The 19,160-nt window shown below is 32.3% G+C and overlaps 2 protein-coding genes across 4 annotated transcripts in view; one reads left to right on the top strand and one right to left on the bottom strand.

Annotated features, from left to right (window-relative positions):
• The window catches only part of LOC142337033 (uncharacterized), an 83,566-nt gene that overhangs the window by 13,458 nt on the left and 50,948 nt on the right, over nt 1-19,160 (top strand). The window contains exon 2 of one of the 3 annotated variants that reach the window (XR_012758925.1): nt 16,720-16,995. The exons of the other annotated variants lie outside the window; for them this stretch is intronic. The gene's annotated coding sequence lies outside the window, so the exon portion shown is untranslated. Of the gene's footprint in view, nt 1-16,719; nt 16,996-19,160 lie in introns of those variants that run through there. 3 annotated transcript variants of the gene reach the window in all.
• Nucleotides 17,422-19,160, bottom strand: part of LOC142337032 (uncharacterized) — an 83,310-nt gene continuing 81,571 nt past the window's right edge. Inside the window, exon 4 of the mRNA XM_075386068.1 lies at nt 17,422-17,652. Coding sequence (XP_075242183.1) covers nt 17,511-17,652 — 142 coding nt within the window. The 3' untranslated portion in view covers nt 17,422-17,510. The remainder of the gene's footprint in view (nt 17,653-19,160) is intronic.

The raw sequence follows: 19,160 nt of genomic DNA, 5'->3' as shown, positions 1-19,160 counted from the left end.
AAAAGAAAGTGAGAAAAGAAAGTGAGAAAAGAAAGTGAGAAACAAAAGTGAGAAAAGAAAGTGAGGAAAGAAGGTGAGAAAAGAAAGTGAGAAAAAAGGAGAAAATGAGAAAAGAAAATGAGAAAAGAAAATGAGAAAAGAAAGTGAGAAAAGATAGTGAGAAAAGAAAGTGAGAAACGAAAGTGAGGAAAGAAGGTGAGCAAAGAAAGTGAGAAAAAAGGAGGAAAAATGAGAAAAGAAAATGAGAAAAGAAAGTGAGAAAAGAAAGTGAGAAAAGAAGGTGAGAAAAAAGGGAGGAAAAATGAGAAAAGAAAGTGAGAGAAGAAAGTGAGAAAAGAAAGTGAGAAAAGAAAGTGAGAAAAGTGATAAAAAAGGGAGAAAAGAAAGTGAGAAACGAAAGTGAGAAAAGAAAAAGAGAAAAAAACGAGGAAAAAAGCAGAAAAGAAAGTGAAAAAAGAAAGTGAGAAAAGAAAGTGAGAAAAGAAAGTGCGAAAAGAAAGTGAGAAAAGAAAGTGAGAAAAGAAAGTGAGAAAAGACAGTGAGAAAAGAAAGTGAGAAAAAAAAGTAAGAAAAGAAAGTGAGAAAAGAAAGTGAGAAAAGAAATTGAGAAACGAAATAAGGAAAGAAGGTGAGAAAAGAAAGTGAGAAAAAAGGAGGAAAAAATCAGAAAAGAAAGTGAGAAAAGAAAGTGAGAAAAGAAAGTGAGGAAAGAAGGTGAGAAAAGAATGTGAGAAAAAAGGAGAAAATGAGAAAAGAAAGTGAGAAAAGAAAGTGAGAAAAGAAAGTGAGAAAAGATAGTGAGAAAAGAAAGTGAGAGAAGAAAGTGATAAAAGAAAGTGAGAAAAGAAAGTGAGAAAAATGGAGGAAAAAATGAGAAAAGAAAATTAGGAAAGTGAGAAAAATGAGAAAAGAAAGTGAGAGAAGAAAGTGAGAAAAAAAGTGAGAAAAGAAAGTGAGAAAAGTGTGAAAAAAGGGAGAAAAGAATGTGAGAAAAGAAAGTGAGAAAAGAAAATGAGAAAAGAAAGTGAGAAAAGAATATGAGAAAAGAATGTGAGAAAAGAAAGTGAGAAAAAGGAGAGCAAAAAAATGAGAAATGAAAATGAGAAAGGAAAGTGAGAAAAGAAAGTGAGAAGAAAATGAGAAAAGAAAGTGAGAAAAGAAAGTGAGAAAAGAAAGTGAGAAAAAAGGGAGGAAAAATGAGGAAAGAAAATGAGAAAAGAAAGTGAGAAAAGTGAGAAAAGAAAGTGAGAAAAGAAAGTGAGAGAAGAAAGTGAGAAAAGAAAGTGAGAAAAGTGATAAAAAAAGGGAGAAAAGAAAGTGAGAAACGAAAGTGAGAAAAGAAAATGAGAAAAGAAAAAGAGAAAAAAACGAGGAAAGAAAAAGAGAAAAGAAAGTGAGAAAAAAGAAAGAGAAAAGAAAGTGAGAAAAGAAGCTGAGAAAAGAAAGTGAGAAAAGAAAGTGAGAAAAAAAAGTGAGAAAAGAAAGTGAGAAAAGAAAGTAAGAAAAGAAAGTGAGAAAAAAAGTGGAAAAGAAAGTGGAAAAGAAAGTGAGAAAAGAGAGTGGGAAAAGAAAGTGAGAAAAGAAAATGAGAAACGAAATAAGGAAAGAAGGTGAGAAAAGAAAGTGAGAAAAAAGGAGGAAAAAATCAGAAAAGAAAGTGAGAAAAGAAAGTGAGAAAAGAAAGTGAGGAAAGAAGGTGAGAAAAGAATGTGAGAAAAAAGGAGAAAATGAGAAAAGAAAGTGAGAAAAGAAAGTGAGAAAAGAAAGTGAGAAAAGATAGATAGAAAAGATAGTGAGAAAAGAAAGTGAGAGAAGAAAGTGATAAAAGAAAGTGAGAAAAGAAAGTGAGAAAAATGGAGGAAAAAATGAGAAAAGAAAATTAGGAAAGTGAGAAAAATGAGAAAAGAAAGTGAGAGAAGAAAGTGAGAAAGAAAAGTGAGAAAAGAAAGTGAGAAAAGTGAGAAAAAAGGCAGAAAAGAATGTGAGAAAAGAAAGTGAGAAAAGAAAATGAGAAAAGAAAGTGAGAAAAGAAAATGAGAAAAGAATGTGAGAAAAGAAAGTGAGAAAAAAGAGAGCAAAAAAATGAGAAATGAAACTGAGAAAGGAAAGTGAGAAAAATGAGAAAAGAAAGTGAGAGAAGAAAGTGAGAAAAAAAAGTGAGAAAAGAAAGTGAGAAAAGTGAGAAAAAAGGCAGAAAAGAATGTGAGAAAAGAAATAGAGAAAAGAAAGTGAGAAAAGAAAGTGAGAGAAGAAAGTGAGAAAAGAAAGTGAGAAAAGTGATAAAAAAAGGGAGAAAAGAAAGTGAGAAACGAAAGTGAGAAAAGAAAATGAGAAAAGAAAAAGAGAAAAAAACGAGGAAAGAAAAGGAGAAAAGAAAGTGAGAAAAAAGAAAGAGAAAAGAAAGTGAGAAAAGAAAGTGAGAAAAGAAAGTGAGAAAAGAAAGTGAGAAAAAAAAGTGAGAAAAGAAAGTGAGAAAAGAAAGTAAGAAAAGAAAGTGAGAAAAAAAGTGGAAAAGAAAGTGGAAAAGAAAGTGAGAAAAGAGAGTGGGAAAAGAAAGTGAGAAAAGAAAATGAGAAACGAAATAAGGAAAGAAGGTGAGAAAAGAAAGTGAGAAAAAAGGAGGAAAAAATCAGAAAAGAAAGTGAGAAAAGAAAGTGAGAAAAGAAAGTGAGGAAAGAAGGTGAGAAAAGAATGTGAGAAAAAAGGAGAAAATGAGAAAAGAAAGTGAGAAAAGAAAGTCAGAAAAGAAAGTGAGAAAAGAAAGTGAGAAAAGAAAGTGAGAAAAGATAGTGAGAAAAGAAAGTGAGAGAAGAAAGTGATAAAAGAAAGTGAGAAAAGAAAGTGAGAAAAATGGAGGAAAAAATGAGAAAAGAAAATTAGGAAAGTGAGAAAAATGAGAAAAGAAAGTGAGAGAAGAAAGTGAGAAAAAAAAGTGAGAAAAGAAAGTGAGAAAAGTGAGAAAAAAAGCAGAAAAGAATGTGAGAAAAGAAAGTGAGAAAAGAAAATGAGAAAAGAAAGTGAGAAAAGAAAATGAGAAAAGAATGTGAGAAAAGAAAGTGAGAAAAAAGAGAGCAAAAAAATGAGAAATGAAACTGAGAAAGGAAAGTGAGAAAAGAAAGTGAGAAGAAAATGAGAAAAGAAAGTGAGAAAAGAAAGTGAGAAAAGAAGGTGAGAAAAAAGGGAGGAAAAATGAGGAAAGAAAATGAGAAAAGAAAGTGAGAAAAGTGAGAAAAGAAAGTGAGAAAAGAAAGTGAGAAAAGAAAATGAGAAAAGAAAAAGAGAAAAAAACGAGGAAAGAAAAAGAGAAAAGAAAGTGAGAAAAAAGAAAGAGAAAAGAAAGTGAGAAAAGAAAGTGAGAAAAGAAAAGAGAAAAGAAAAAGAGAAAAGAAAAAGAGAAAAGAAAATGAGAAACTAAAGTGAGAAAAGAAGGTGAGAAAAGAAAGTGAGAAAAAAGGAGGAAAAAAGCAGAAAAGAAAGCGAAAAAAGAAAGTGAGAAAAGAAAGTGAGAAAAGAAAGTGAGAAAAGAAAGTGAGAAAAGAAAGTGAGAAAAGAAAGTGAGAAAAGAAAGTGAGAAAAGAAAGTGAGAAAAGAAAGTGAGAAAAGAAAGTGAGAAAAGAAAGTGAGAAAAGAAAGTGAGAAAAGAAAGTAAGAAAAGAAAGTGAGAAAAGAAAGTGGAAAAGAAAGTGGAAAAGAAAGTGAGAAAAGAGAGTGGGAAAAGAAAGTGAGAAAAGAAAGTGAGGAAAGAAGGTGAGAAAAGAATGTGAGAAAAAAGGAGAAAATGAGAAAAGAAAGTGAGAAAAGAAAGTGAGAAAAGAAAGTGAGAAAAGAAAGTGAGAAAAGAAAGTGAGAAAAGATAGTGAGAAAAGAAAGTGCGAAACGAAAGTGAGGAAAGAAGGTGAGAAAAGGTGAGAAAAAAGGAGAAAATGAGAAAAGAAAGTGAGAAAAGAAAGTGAGAAAAGAAAGTGAGAAAAGATAGTGAGAAAAGAAAGTGCGAAACGAAAGTGAGGAAAGAAGGTGAGGAAAGAAGGTGAGAAAAGAATGTGAGAAAAAAGGAGAAAATGAGAAAAGAAAGTGAGAAAAGAAAGTGAGAAAAGAAAGTGAGAAAAGAAAGTGGGAAAAGATAGTGAGAAAAGAAAGTGCGAAACGAAAGTGAGGAAAGAAGGTGAGAAAAGGTGAGAAAAAAGGAGGAAAAATGAGAAAAGAAAGTGAGAAAATGAAAAGAAAGTGAGAAAAGAAAATGAGAAAAGAAAGTGAGAAAAGAAAGTGAGAAAAAAACAGAAAAGAAAGTGAGAAAAAAAACTGAGAAGAGAAAGTGAGAAATGAAAGTGAGAAGAGAAAGTGAGAAAAGAAAGTGAGGAAAGAAGGTGAGAAAAGAATGTGAGAAAAAAGGAGAAAATGAGAAAAGAAAGTGAGAAAAGAAAGTGAGAAAAGAAAGTGAGAAAAGATAGTGAGAAAAGAAAGTGCGAAACGAAAGTGAGGAAAGAAGGTGAGAAAAGGTGAGAAAAAAGGAGGAAAAATGAGAAAAGAAAGTGAGAAAATGAAAAGAAAGTGAGAAAAGAAAATGAGAAAAGAAAGTGAGAAAAAAACAGAAAAGAAAGTGAGAAAAAAAACTGAGAAGAGAAAGTGAGAAATGAAAGTGAGAAGAGAAAGTGAGAAAAGAAAGTGAGAAAAGAAAAAGTGAGAAAAGAAAGTGAAAAAAGAAAGTGAGAAAAGAATGTGAGAAAAAAGGAGAAAATGAGAAAAGAAAGTGAGAAAAGAAAGTGAGAAAAGAAAGTGAGAAAAGATAGTGAGAAAAGAAAGTGCGAAACGAAAGTGAGGAAAGAAGGTGAGAAAAGGTGAGAAAAAAGGAGGAAAAATGAGAAAAGAAAGTGAGAAAATGAAAAGAAAGTGAGAAAAAAAATGAGAAAAGAAAGTGAGAAAAAAACAGAAAAGAAAGTGAGAAAAAAAAACTGAGAAGAGAAAGTGAGAAATGAAAGTGAGAAGAGAAAGTGAGAAAAGAAAGTGAGAAAAGAAAAAGTGAGAAAAGAAAGTGAGAAAAGAAAGTGAGAAAAAAAGTGAGAAAAGAAAGTGAGAAAAGAAAGTGAGAAAAGAAAGTGAGAAAAGAAAGTGAGAATAGAAAGTGAGAAAAAAAGTGAGAAAAGATAGTGAGAAAAGAAAAAGAGAAAAGAAAGTGTGAAGAGAAAGTGAGAAAAAAAGTGAGAAAAGAAAGTGAGAAAACAAAGTGAGAAAACAAAGTGAGAAAAGAAAATGAGAAAAGAAAGTGAGAAAAGAAAGTGAGAAAAGAAAGTGAGGAAAGAAGGTGAGAAAAGAATGTGAGAAAAAAGGAGAAAATGAGAAAAGAAAGTGAGAAAAGAAAGTGAGAAAAGAAAGTGAGAAAAGATAGTGAGAAAAGAAAGTGCGAAACGAAAGTGAGGAAAGAAGGTGAGAAAAGGTGAGAAAAAAGGAGGAAAAATGAGAAAAGAAAGTGAGAAAATGAAAAGAAAGTGAGAAAAGAAAATGAGAAAAGAAAGTGAGAAAAGAAAGTGAGAAAAGAAAGTGAGGAAAGAAGGTGAGAAAAGAATGTGAGAAAAAAGGAGAAAATGAGAAAAGAAAGTGAGAAAAGAAAGTGAGAAAAGAAAGTGAGAAAAGATAGTGAGAAAAGAAAGTGCGAAACGAAAGTGAGGAAAGAAGGTGAGAAAAGGTGAGAAAAAAGGAGGAAAAATGAGAAAAGAAAGTGAGAAAATGAAAAGAAAGTGAGAAAAAAAAACTGAGAAGAGAAAGTGAGAAATGAAAGTGAGAAGAGAAAGTGAGAAAAGAAAGTGAGAAAAGAAAAAGTGAGAAAAGAAAGTGAGAAAAGAAAGTGAGAAAAAAAGAGAGAAAAGAAAGTGAGAAAAGAAAGCGAGAAAAGAAAGTGAGAAAAGAAAGTGAGAAAAAAAAGTGAGGAAAAAAAGTGAGAAAAGAAAGTGAGAAAAGAAAGTGAGAATAGAAAGTGAGAAAAAAAGTGAGAAAAGATAGTGAGAAAAGAAAAAGAGAAAAGAAAGTGTGAAGAGAAAGTGAGAAAAAAAGTGAGAAAATAAAGTGAGAAAACAAAGTGAGAAAACAAAGTGAGAAAAGAAAATGAGAAAAGAAAGTGAGAAAAGAAAGTGAGAAAAGAAAGTGAGAAGAGAACGTGAGAAAAGAAAGTGAGAAAAAAAGTGAGAAAAGAAAGTGAGAAAAGAAAGTGCGAAGCGAAAGTGAGAAAAGAAAGTGAGAAAAGAAAGTGGGAAAATAAAGTGAGAAAAGAAAGTGAGAAAAGAAAGTGAGAAAAGAAAGTGAGAAAAGAAAGTGAGAAAAAAAGTGAGAAAAGAAAGTGAGAAAAGAAAAAGAGAAGAGAAAGTGAGAAAAAAAGTGAGAAAAGATAGTGAGAAGAGAACGTGAGAAAAGAAAGTGAGAAAAAAAGTGAGAAAAGAAAGTGAGAAAAGAAAGTGCGGAGCCAAAGTGAGAAAAGCAAGTGAGAAAAGAAAGTGGGAAAATAAAGTGAGAAAAGAAAGTGAGAAAAGAAAGTGAGAAAAGAAAGTGAGAAGAGAAAGTGAGAAAAAAAGTGAGAAAAGAAAGTGAGAAAACAAAGTGAGAAAAGAAAGTGAGAAAAGAGATTGAGAAAAGAAAGTGAGAAAAGAAGGTGAGAAGAGAAAGTGAGAAAAAAAGTGAGAAAAGAAAGTGAGAAGAGAAAGTGAGAAAAGAAAATGAGAAGAGAAAGTGAGAAAAGAAAGTGAGAAAATAAAGTGAGAAAAGAAAGTGAGAAAAGAAAGTGAGAAAAGAAAGTGAGAAAAAAAGTGAGAGAAGAAAGTGAGAAAAGAAAGTGAGAAGAGAAAGTGAGAAAAAAGTGAAAAAAGATAGTGAGAAAAGAAAGTGAGAAGAGAAAGTGAGAAAAAAAGTGAGAAAAGAAAGTGAGAAAAAAAGTGAGAAAGTGAGAAAAGAAAGTGAGAAGAGAAAGTGAGAAAAGATGGTCAGAAAAGAAAGTGAGAAAATAAAGTGAGAAAAAAAGTGAGAAAAGAAAGTGAGAAAAGAAAAAGAGAAGAGAAAGTGAGAAAAAAAGTGAGAAAAGATAGTGAGAAGAGAACGTGAGAAAAGAAAGTGAGAAAAAAAGTGAGAAAAGAAAGTGAGAAAAGAAAGTGCGAAGCGAAAGTGAGAAAAGAAAGTGAGAAAAGAAAGTGGGAAAATAAAGTGAGAAAAGAAAGTGAGAAAAGAAAGTGAGAAAAGAAAGTGAGAAAAGAAAGTGAGAAAAAAAGTGAGAAAAGAAAGTGAGAAAAGAAAAAGAGAAGAGAAAGTGAGAAAAAAAGTGAGAAAAGATAGTGAGAAGAGAACGTGAGAAAAGAAAGTGAGAAAAAAAGTGAGAAAAGAAAGTGAGAAAAGAAAGTGCGGAGCCAAAGTGAGAAAAGCAAGTGAGAAAAGAAAGTGGGAAAATAAAGTGAGAAAAGAAAGTGAGAAAAGAAAGTGAGAAAAGAAAGTGAGAAGAGAAAGTGAGAAAAAAAGTGAGAAAAGAAAGTGAGAAAACAAAGTGAGAAAAGAAAGTGAGAAAAGAGATTGAGAAAAGAAAGTGAGAAAAGAAGGTGAGAAGAGAAAGTGAGAAAAAAAGTGAGAAAAGAAAGTGAGAAGAGAAAGTGAGAAAAGAAAATGAGAAGAGAAAGTGAGAAAAGAAAGTGAGAAAATAAAGTGAGAAAAGAAAGTGAGAAAAGAAAGTGAGAAAAGAAAGTGAGAAAAAAAGTGAGAGAAGAAAGTGAGAAAAGAAAGTGAGAAGAGAAAGTGAGAAAAAAGTGAAAAAAGATAGTGAGAAAAGAAAGTGAGAAGAGAAAGTGAGAAAAAAAGTGAGAAAAGAAAGTGAGAAAAAAAGTGAGAAAGTGAGAAAAGAAAGTGAGAAGAGAAAGTGAGAAAAGATGGTGAGAAAAGATAGTGAGAAAAGAAAGTGAGAAGAGAAAGTGAAAAAGTGAGAAAAGAAAGTGAGAAAACAAAGTGAGAAAAGAAAGTGAGAAAAGAGTTAGAAAAGAAAGTGAGAAAAGAAGGTGAGAAGAGAAAGTGAGAAAAGAAAGTGAGAAGAGAAAGTGAGAAAAGAAAGTGAGAAAAGAAAGTGAGAAAAGAAAGTGAGAAGAGAAAGTGAGAAAAGAAAGTGAGAAAAGAAAGTGAGAAAAAGAAAGTGAGAAAAGAAAGTGAGAAAAGAAAGTGAGAAAAGGAAGTGAGAAAAGAAAGTGAGAAAAGACAATGAGAAGAGAAAGTGAGAAAAAAAGTGAAAAAAGATATTGAGAAAAGAAAGTGAGAAGAGAAAGTGAGAAAAAAAGTGAGAAAAAAAAGTGAGAAAAGAAAGTGAGAAAAGAAAGTGAGAAAAGAAAGTCAGAAAAGAAAGTGGAAAAAGTGAGAAAAGAAAGTGAGAAAAGAAAATGAGAAAAAAGGAAGAAAAAATGTAAAAAGAAAGATAGAAAAGAAAGTGAGAAAAGAAAGTGAGGAAAGGTGAGAAAAGAAAGTGAGAAAAAAGGAGGAAAAAATGAGAAAAGAAAGTGAGAAAAGAAAGTGAGAAAAGAAAGTGAGAAACGAAAGTGAGGAAAGAAGGAGAAAAGAAAGTGAGAAAAAAGGAGGAAAAAATGAGAAAAGAAAGTGAGAAAAAATGAGAAAAGAAAGTGAGAAAAGAAAGTGAGAAAAGAAAGAGAAAAGAAAGTGAGCAAAAAAAGTGAGAAAAGAAAGTGAGAAAAGAAAGTGACAAAAGAAAGTGACAAGAGAAAGTGACAAAAGAAAGTGACAAAAGAAAGTGAGAAAAGAAAGTGAGAAAAGAAAGTGAGAAAAGAAAGTGAGAAAAGAAAGTGAGAAAAAAAAGAGAAAAGAAAGTGAGAAAAGAAATAAGAAAAGAAAGTGAGAAAAGAAAGTGAGAAAAGAGTTAGAAAAGAAAGTGAGAAAAGAAGGTGAGAAGAGAAAGTGAGAAAAAAAGTGAGAAAAGAAAGTGAGAAGAAAAAGTGAGAAAAGAAAGTGAGAAAAGAAAGTGAGAAAAGAAAGTGAGAAGAGAAAGTGAGAAAAGAAAGTGAGAAAAGAAAGTGAGAAAAAGAAAGTGAGAAAAGAAAGTGAGAAAAGAAAGTGAGAAAAGGAAGTGAGAAAAGAAAGTGAGAAAAGACAATGAGAAGAGAAAGTGAGAAAAAAGTGAAAAAAGATAGTGAGAAAAGAAAGTGAGAGAAAGTGAGAAAAAAAGTGAGAAAAGAAAGTGAGAAAAGAAAGCGAGAAAACAAAGTGAGAAAAGAAAGTGAGAAAAGAGAGTGAGAAAAGAAAGTGAGAAAAGAAAGTGAGAAAAGAAAGTGAGAAAAGAAAGTGAGGAAAGAAGGTGAGAAAAGAATGTGAGAAAAAAGGAGAAAATGAGAAAAGAAAGTGAGAAAAGAAAGTGAGAAAAGAAAGTGAGAAAAGATAGTGAGAAAAGAAAGTGCGAAACGAAAGTGAGGAAAGAAGGTGAGAAAAGGTGAGAAAAAAGGAGGAAAAATGAGAAAAGAAAGTGAGAAAATGAAAAGAAAGTGAGAAAAAAAACTGAGAAGAGAAAGTGAGAAATGAAAGTGAGAAGAGAAAGTGAGAAAAGAAAGTGAGAAAAGAAAAAGTGAGAAAAGAAAGTGAGAAAAGAAAGTGAGAAAAAAAGTGAGAAAAGAAAGTGAGAAAAGAAAGTGAGAAAAGAAAGTGAGAAAAGAAAGTGAGAAAAGAAAGTGAGAAAAAAAAGTGAGGAAAAAAAGTGAGAAAAGAAAGTGAGAAAAGAAAGTGAGAATAGAAAGTGAGAAAAAAAGTGAGAAAAGATAGTGAGAAAAGAAAAAGAGAAAAGAAAGTGTGAAGAGAAAGTGAGAAAAAAAGTGAGAAAATAAAGTGAGAAAACAAAGTGAGAAAACAAAGTGAGAAAAGAAAATGAGAAAAGAAAGTGAGAAAAGAAAGTGAGAAAAGAAAGTGAGAAGAGAACGTGAGAAAAGAAAGTGAGAAAAAAAGTGAGAAAAGAAAGTGAGAAAAGAAAGTGCGAAGCGAAAGTGAGAAAAGAAAGTGGGAAAATAAAGTGAGAAAAGAAAGTGAGAAAAGAAAGTGAGAAAAGAAAGTGAGAAAAGAAAGTGAGAAAAAAAGTGAGAAAAGAAAGTGAGAAAAGAAAAAGAGAAGAGAAAGTGAGAAAAAAAGTGAGAAAAGATAGTGAGAAGAGAACGTGAGAAAAGAAAGTGAGAAAAAAAGTGAGAAAAGAAAGTGAGAAAAGAAAGTGCGGAGCCAAAGTGAGAAAAGCAAGTGAGAAAAGAAAGTGGGAAAATAAAGTGAGAAAAGAAAGTGAGAAAAGAAAGTGAGAAAAGAAAGTGAGAAGAGAAAGTGAGAAAAAAAGTGAGAAAAGAAAGTGAGAAAACAAAGTGAGAAAAGAAAGTGAGAAAAGAGATTGAGAAAAGAAAGTGAGAAAAGAAGGTGAGAAGAGAAAGTGAGAAAAAAAGTGAGAAAAGAAAGTGAGAAGAGAAAGTGAGAAAAGAAAATGAGAAGAGGAAGTGAGAAAAGAAAGTGAGAAAATAAAGTGAGAAAAGAAAGTGAGAAAAGAAAGTGCGGAGCCAAAGTGAGAAAAGCAAGTGAGAAAAGAAAGTGGGAAAATAAAGTGAGAAAAGAAAGTGAGAAAAGAAAGTGAGAAAAGAAAGTGAGAAAAGAAAGTGAGAAGAGAAAGTGAGAAAAAAAGTGAGAAAAGAAAGTGAGAAAACAAAGTGAGAAAAGAAAGTGAGAAAAGAGATTGAGAAAAGAAAGTGAGAAAAGAAGGTGAGAAGAGAAAGTGAGAAAAAAAGTGAGAAAAGAAAGTGAGAAGAGAAAGTGAGAAAAGATAGTGAGAAGAGAACGTGAGAAAAGAAAGTGAGAAAAAAAGTGAGAAAAGAAAGTGAGAAAAGAAAGTGCGGAGCCAAAGTGAGAAAAGCAAGTGAGAAAAGAAAGTGGGAAAATAAAGTGAGAAAAGAAAGTGAGAAAAGAAAGTGAGAAAAGAAAGTGAGAAGAGAAAGTGAGAAAAAAAGTGAGAAAAGAAAGTGAGAAAACAAAGTGAGAAAAGAAAGTGAGAAAAGAGATTGAGAAAAGAAAGTGAGAAAAGAAAGTGAGAAAAGAAAGTGAGAAAAGAAAGTGAGAAAAAAAGTGAGAGAAGAAAGTGAGAAAAGAAAGTGAGAAGAGAAAGTGAGAAAAAAGTGAAAAAAGATAGTGAGAAAAGAAACTGAGAAGAGAAAGTGAGAAAAAAAGTGAGAAAAGAAAGTGAGAAAAAAAGTGAGAAAGTGAGAAAAGAAAGTGAGAAGAGAAAGTGAGAAAAGATGGTGAAAAAAGATAGTGAGAAAAGAAAGTGAGAAGAGAAAGTGAGAAAAAAAGTGAGAAAAGAAAGTGAGAAAACAAAGTGAGAAAAGAAAGTGAGAAAAAGAAAGTGAGAAAAGAAAGTGAGAAAAGAAAGTGAGAAGAGAAAGTGAGAAAAGAAAGTGAGAAAAGAAAGTGAGAAAAGAAAGTGAGAAGAGAAAGTGAGAAAAGAAAGTGAGAAAAGAAAGTGAGAAAAAGAAAGTGAGAAAAGAAAGTGAGAAAAGAAGGTGAGAAAAGGAAGTGAGAAAAGAAAGTGAGAAAAGAAAGTGAGAAAAGACAATGAGAAGAGAAAGTGAGAAAAAAGTGAAAAAAGATATTGAGAAAAGAAAGTGAGAAGAGAAAGTGAGAAAAAAAGTGAGAAAAGAAAGTGAGAAAAGAAAGTGAGAAAAGAAAGTGAGAAAAGAAAGTCAGAAAAGAAAGTGGAAAAAGTGAGAAAAGAAAGTGAGAAAAGAAAATGAGAAAAAAGGAAGAAAAAATGTAAAAAGAAAGATAGAAAAGAAAGTGAGAAAAGAAAGTGAGGAAAGGTGAGAAAAGAAAGTGAGAAAAAAGGAGGAAAAAATGAGAAAAGAAAGTGAGAAAAGAAAGTGAGAAAAGAAAGTGAGAAACGAAAGTGAGGAAAGAAGGAGAAAAGAAAGTGAGAAAAAAGGAGAAAAAATGAGAAAAGAAAGTGAGAAAAAATGAGAAAAGAAAGTGAGAAAAGAAAGTGAGAAAAGAAAGAGAAAAGAAAGTGAGCAAAAAAAGTGAGAAAAGAAAGTGAGAAAAGAAAGTGACAAAAGAAAGTGACAAGAGAAAGTGACAAAAGAAAGTGACAAAAGAAAGTGAGAAAAGAAAGTGAGAAAAGAAAGTGAGAAAAGAAAGTGAGAAAAGAAAGTGAGAAAAAAAAGAGAAAAGAAAGTGAGAAAAGAAATAAGAAAAGAAAGTGAGAAAAGAAAGTGAGAAAAGAGTTAGAAAAGAAAGTGAGAAAAGAAGGTGAGAAGAGAAAGTGAGAAAAAAAGTGAGAAAAGAAAGTGAGAAGAAAAAGTGAGAAAAGAAAGTGAGAAAAGAAAGTGAGAAAAGAAAGTGAGAAGAGAAAGTGAGAAAAGAAAGTGAGAAAAGAAAGTGAGAAAAAGAAAGTGAGAAAAGAAAGTGAGAAAAGAAAGTGAGAAAAGGAAGTGAGAAAAGAAAGTGAGAAAAGACAATGAGAAGAGAAAGTGAGAAAAAAGTGAAAAAAGATAGTGAGAAAAGAAAGTGAGAGAAAGTGAGAAAAAAGTGAGAAAAGAAAGTGAGAAAAGAAAGCGAGAAAACAAAGTGAGAAAAGAAAGTGAGAAAAGAGAGTGAGAAAAGAAAGTGAGAAAAGAAAGTGAGAAAAGAAAGTGGAAAAAGTGAGAAAAGAAAGTGAGAAAAGAAAATGAGAAACGAAAGTGAGGAAAGAAGGTGAGAAAAAAAGTGAGAAAAAAGGAAGAAAAAATGTAAAAAAAAGCTAGAAAAGAAAGTGAGAAAAGAAAGTGAGGAAAGGTGAGAAAAGAAAGTGAGAAAAAAGGAGGAAAAAATGAGAAAAGAAAGTGAGAAAAGAAAGTGAGAAAAGAAAGTGAGAAAAGAAAGTGAGAAACGAAAGTGAGGAAAGAAGGAGAAAAGAAAGTGAGAAAAAAGGAGGAAAAAATGAGAAAAGAAAGTCAGAAAAAATGAGAAAAGAAAGTGAGAAAAGAAAGTGAGAAAAGAAAGAGAAAAGAAAGTGAGCAAAAAAAGTGAGAAAAGAACGTGACAAAAGAAAGTCACAAAAGAAAGTGACAAAAGAAAGTGAGAAAAGAAAGTGAGACAAGAAACTGAGAAAAGAAAGTGAGAAAAGAAAGTGAGAAAAGAAAGTGAGAAAAAAAGAGAAAAGAAAGTGAGAAAAGAAAGTGAGAAAAGAAAGTGAGAAAAGAAAGTGAGAAAAGAAAGTGAGAAAAGAAAATGAGAAAAGAAAGTGAGAAAAGAAAGTGAGAAAAGAAAGTGAGAAAAGAAAGTGAGAAAAGAAAGTGAAAAAAAACTTAGAAAAGAAAGCGAGAAAAGAAAGCGAGAAAAGAAAGTGAGAAAAGAAAGTGAGAAGAGAAAGTGAGAAGAGAAAGTGAGAAAAAAGTGAGAAAAGAAAGTGAGAAGAGAAAGTGAGAAAAGAAAGTGAGAAGAGAAAGTGAGAAGAGAAAGTGAGAAAAGAAAGTGAGAAAAGAAAGTGAGAAAAGAAAGTGAGAAAAGAAAGTGAGAAAAGAAAGTGAGAAAAGAAAGTGAGAAAAAAAAGTGAGAAAGAAAGTGAGAAGAGAAAGTGAGAAAAAAGTGAAAAAAGAAAGTGAGAAAAGAAAGTGAGAAAAAAAGTTAGAAAAGAAAGCGAGAAAAGAAAGTGAGAAAAGAAGGTGAGGAAAAAAAGAGAAAAGAAAGTGAGGAAAAAAGTGAAAGAAAGTGAGAAAAGAAAGTGAGAAGAGAAAGTGAGAAGAGAAAATGAGAAAAAAAAGTGAGAAGAGAAAGTGAGAAGAGAAAGTGAGAAAAGAAAGTGAGAAGAGAAAGTGAGAAGAGAAAGTGAGAAGAGAAAGTGAGAAAAGAAAGTGAGAAAAGAAAGTGAGAAAACAAAGTGAGAAAAGAAAGTGAGAAAAGAGAGTGAGAAAAGAAAGCGAGAAAAGAATGTGAGAAAAGAAAGTGGAAAAGAAAGTGAGAAAAGAAAGTGAGAAAAGAAGGTGAGAAAAGAAAATGAGAAACGAAAGTGAGGAAAGAAGGTGAGAAAAGAAAGTGAGAAAAAAGGAAGAAAAAATGAGAAAAGAAAGTTAGAAAAGAAAGTGAGAAAAGAAAGTGAGGAAAGGTGAGAAAAGAAAGTGAGAAAAAAGGAGGAAAAAATGAGAAAAGAAAGTGAGAAAAGAAAGTGAGAAAAGAAAGTGAGAAAAGAAAGTGAGAAACGAAAGTAAGGAAAGAAGGAGAAAAGAAAGTGAGAAAAAAGGAGGAAAAAATGAGAAAAGAAAGTGAGAAAAAATGAGAAAAGAAAGTGAGAAAAGAAAGAGAAAAGAAAGTGAGCAAAAAAAGTGAGAAAAGAAAGTGAGAAAAGAAAGTGAGAAAAGAAAGTGAGAAAAGAAAGTGAGAAAAGAAAGTGACAAAAGAAAGTGACAAAAGAAAGTGAGGAAAGTGAGAAAAGAAAGTGAGAAAAGAAAGTGAGAAGAGAAAGTGAGAAAAAAAGTGAGAAAAGATAGTGAGAAAAGAAAGTGAGAAGAGAAAGTGAGAAAAAAAGTGAGAACAGAAAGTGAGAAAAGAAAGTGAGAAAACAAAGTGAGAAAAGAAAGAGAGAAAAGAGAGTGAGAAAAGAAAGTGAGAAAAAAAAGTGAAAAGAAAGTGAGAAAAGAAAGTGAGAAAAAGAAAGTGAGAAAAGAAAGTGAGAAAAATAAAGTGACAAAAGAAAGTGAGAAAAAAAGAGAAAAAAAGTGAGAAAAAATAGTGAGAAAAGAAAGTGAGAAAAGAAAGTGAGAAAAGAAAGTGAGAAGAGAAAGTGAGAAAAAAAGTGAGAAAAGATAGTGAGAAAAGAAAGTGAGAAGAGAAAGTGAGAAAAAAGTGAGAAAAGAAAGTGAGAAAAGAAAGTGAGAAAACAAAGTGAGAAAAGAAAGTGAGAAAAGAGAGTGAGAAAAGAAAGTGAGAAAAAAGTGAAAAGAAAGTGAGAAAAGAAAGTGAGAAAAAAAAGGAGAAAAAGAAAGTGAGAAAAGAAAGTGAGAAAAGAAAGTGAGAAAAAAACAGAAAAGAAAGTGAGAAAAAAAGTGAGAAAAGGTGAGAAAAGAAAGTGAGAAGAGAAAGTGAGAAAAGAAAGTGAGAAAAGAAAGTGAGGAAAGTGAGCAAAAAACGTCTTTTTGATAGTTGCTCTCAATCTATCTACTTCGGGGCACTTTCTTAAGGCCCTGCTCAACTTTTTGAGTTTCTTTCTGTCAGACTCTTGGCTTTTCGTTTTATAGACAGAATAATTAAATGCCGTCTGCAACCGCTCAACAGCAACCATAATTTGCTGCTCAAATTGGTAGAGCTTTTATTGGTAGAGCAGTCATTTCTGAAAGTTATCTTTAACGAAGAAAAGCGAAGAACGTTTTAGCCAAGAAAAGCGAAGAAAAGTTTTAGCGAAGAAAAGTCAGGAGGATAACTGAATTTCCGGATAAGAGTCTGAGATAATGAAAAAAATCTGAGCAAAACCTCACAAACCTTTAGACCAGTTAAGACCTGCCCGCCCTAATTAATTTTAATTATCAATGGATGCTTACCAAATCGTTGGCCATCTGGGATATGCAAAAAGGAATGATAATATGTAAAAAGAACAATCAGTATTGCATTAAAGCAACTCAATGTAACGATTAACCTCAGTTAAATGTCAAAATCTCAAGGTCTCACACGCGTGCACGCAAACACACTTACATACACACACACACACGCGCGCGCAAACAGGTTCACACACAAACACACAAGGATAAAATTCAGTGGTTGTACTCCAAGCCATGGTTAACGTCAGTTAAATTTTATCAGTTGAAGGTCACAAACACACACACACACACAAACAGAGTCACATAGACGTAAGCGTTCAAGTAAAAAGAACTTTCGAAAACAAATTGAACGTTTGAAAAGCAAGCAAACATTCGAAAACTAATCAAACGTTCGAAAACGAATTGAACGTCCCAAAACCGAAAAGAGCAAAATGGTCATTTGAATGCCTACGTGCACACACACACATACATGCACACACATACGCATGCATGCTCACGGACACACGCACGCACACACATAAAACCAAGCCACAGAACACGCTGCATGTTTAAGGACCGTTAAAACATGTGAAGATAGGCGCTTAAACATGGTGGTATAGCAATCGAGTTAGAATTAATATATAGATAATTTTCTTCGCATTATTCTATTATAGGGTTATTTTTGCATTTTCTTGTAGTTTTTGAATAACTTTTGTGCTACTTGTGTTGAAAGTTTTGCTTTCACTGATCAGAAAATTGTTCTTTCACGTACAATAGGATCTCCTTTACATTTTCAGCTCATTTAAACTCAGCTACCTAATCATTTCTTTGTTTAAAAAAAATCAAGTTTTCCAAATCTAACTGCTTTATTAGTCTGTTGTTAGCAGTTATGGTAGAAAGTATCGAATTGATGTCCATACAACGCAATTTAAGTTTCTTAAAACTTGTTTTATGTGGCCGCACTGTTTTCACTTCGTCTCTTTGACACTATGATACCAAAGAACTACGTATGAAACATCTACATAGATGTAAGTACCTTTTGAGAAGAACTTTCGTCTACGTTGTCTGCAGTTTTGTTTATTCTTGGACTTCACTAGAGTAATAAAGTCAAATGGGGTTGGATAAAAAATATACGTTAGTAAAAGAAACCGTTTGTAAAAATAACAGTAAATAGGCCTCTTTCACATGGGAAAAATGTTTCCAGGAGAGCACACGCAAAACAACACAAGACCAACATCCGCAACCAATTATCCCCAATAACGGAGTAGCGCCCTGCCAAACTGGGACGGACCATTCGGTCCAATTCACACATCGTTTTCCACAAACTGTATCTTATAACTTGTAAAATTTGCATAATGTGAAATATGGTTGCCAAAGAATTGATTGGAATTTGCTTAAATTTTTTGTCACAAAAAGTCCAACTAATCCGACTTCAAAGACGTTTGGAAATCAGCAAAGTGATCCGACACTGCCGGAATACTCAAACTATATACTGCATAATTCTAAAAACATTATGAATTAAATTTTTGTACATTATACATATGATTATATTATTTTATCACAGCTGTTTAATTATTATTAAAGCTGTTTATTAACTTAGGGAAAGGGGAGGGTCAACCAGACTGTTAGCAAAAATCAACGCCAAATACATAAATTGAAATTACCAAAATCATGCTTACATGCTTAGTTGTTGAATATGTTGACAAATTGTGTCACCATATTCCACAGTCTTAAACTCTCGTTTTCCACAAAACACAAAATGTGGAATATGATCGATCCAAAGTAGTCACCATTTTCCAAAGAATAAGCCATTTTGTAGCATTTGTGCTAGTATAGTTCTATTTAATAGAGGCGCTAGTCTGTAATGCCAATTGTGTAACCCAATTTTCTGGCTTGCAGCTCAAAACAATATAAAACACAATTTATTCAAAAACAAAATTTCAGCATTATTGACAGAAAATAATTTCAGAGGTCAACGTCCGGCAAAACTCCACTCTACGTTCTTTCAGAGCCAATAACATTGGCATACATCTGCAAATTCTCATCTTTCCATTTCGACAGTTCTCCTTGCTTTTGTTGGAGTTCCAGCTGAGATGACATCTCGAGTTGATTGAGAAGACTCGCGCATGACTCTTGCCTGAAACACAAAAATCGTCAACTGAAACGGATCTCACTATTGAAAGACTACTTGAACTCCCTGGTCAAGTCTGAAAAAAAATATAGATGGAAGATTGCAGGTAAATAGCAGCGATAGCTTCTTAGACCCGCAGTCTCATTATATAAATCGAAGGAATAAAAATAAATTGCTTACAAAAAAATTATTCTCATGTCTGTGATTCTACAAGATGTCTTCAAATTACTTTAATTTGAGTGATATATCCTGACTTTATCCAGAGTGATAGTAAGCTGACGTCTCCTATTAAAGAAAACAAGACGCTAATAGAGAGTGAGGAAGAGTACATTCGAGTGAGGCAGGCCAGGTGTCAACTAATTACAAGAATGAACAAACATATCGCTCCAACAAGTGAAAACAACTTCACATCCGCAATTCAGTAGAAAAAATAGCATTAATGAATGAACAAGAGTATCTGAAGCGAGCTTGACTTCAAAAAGTTTTCAAAATAGTTGACAACGAAAGTGAGAAGCATAGCCGGAAGAAATATGCAACCTGTTATAAGCGTGTATCCGAAAACAAATCATCAAACCCCAAAACACTTGCGACCAAGCACAAATAAAAAATTTCAAAATTCATAGTTTAGTTGAGCCAAATAAGATCGCGTAAAAAGTTTTGCAGACGCAAACAATGTTCTCTTTAATTGAGCCAAATAAGATCACGTAAAAATTTTTGCTGACGAAAACCCTGTTTAGTTTAGTTGAGCCGAATCATAGGTCTACAAACCTAGATGGAAGAATGCAGGAAAATAGCTAGGCGATAGCTTCATAGACCCGCAGTCTCATTATATAAATCGAAGGAATAAGAACTAAACAACTGCTTACAAAAAATATTCTGGTCTGTGATTGTACAAGATGTCTTCAAATTACATTAATTTGAGTGATACATCCGGCCCTTTACCCTGAGTGATAGTTTACCCTGACATCTCCTATTAAAGAAAACAAGACGCAACTAGACAGTGAGGAAGAGTAAATTCGAGTGAGGCAGGCCAGGTATGATTAAAAAACTAATCCCAAGAATGAACAATAATATCGCTCCAAAAATGAAGACAACTTCACATGCGCAACTCAGTAGGAAAAAAGTAGCATTTATGAAAGAACAAGAGCATCTGAAGCGGGTGGGACTTAACAAAGTTTTCAAAATAGTTGACAACAAAACTGAGAACCATAGCCAGAAGAAATCTGCAACCCAAAGTTATAAGCGTGTATCCAAAAACAAATCATCAAACACCAAAAATCTTGCGACCAAGCACAAATAAAGTAATTTCAGTATTCATAGTTAATTTGAGCCGAATAACATGGCGCACAAATTTTTGCCGACGAAAACAATGTTTTGTTTAGTTGAGCCAAATAAGATCGCGTAAAAGCTTTTGCTGACGAAAAAAAATCATAGTGAAACCAAGAACAACCATTTTGAGAAACAACAGTTCCCTTTCATCTTTTCGTTAACTAAAGTATTTGACAAAAATTTTA

Source organism: Convolutriloba macropyga, chromosome 3 (assembly GCF_964194025.1).
Source record: "Convolutriloba macropyga chromosome 3, txConMacr16.3, whole genome shotgun sequence".
Taxonomy (NCBI): Eukaryota; Metazoa; Xenacoelomorpha; order Acoela; family Convolutidae; genus Convolutriloba; species Convolutriloba macropyga.
This window is presented reverse-complemented; position numbering and strand designations above follow the sequence as displayed.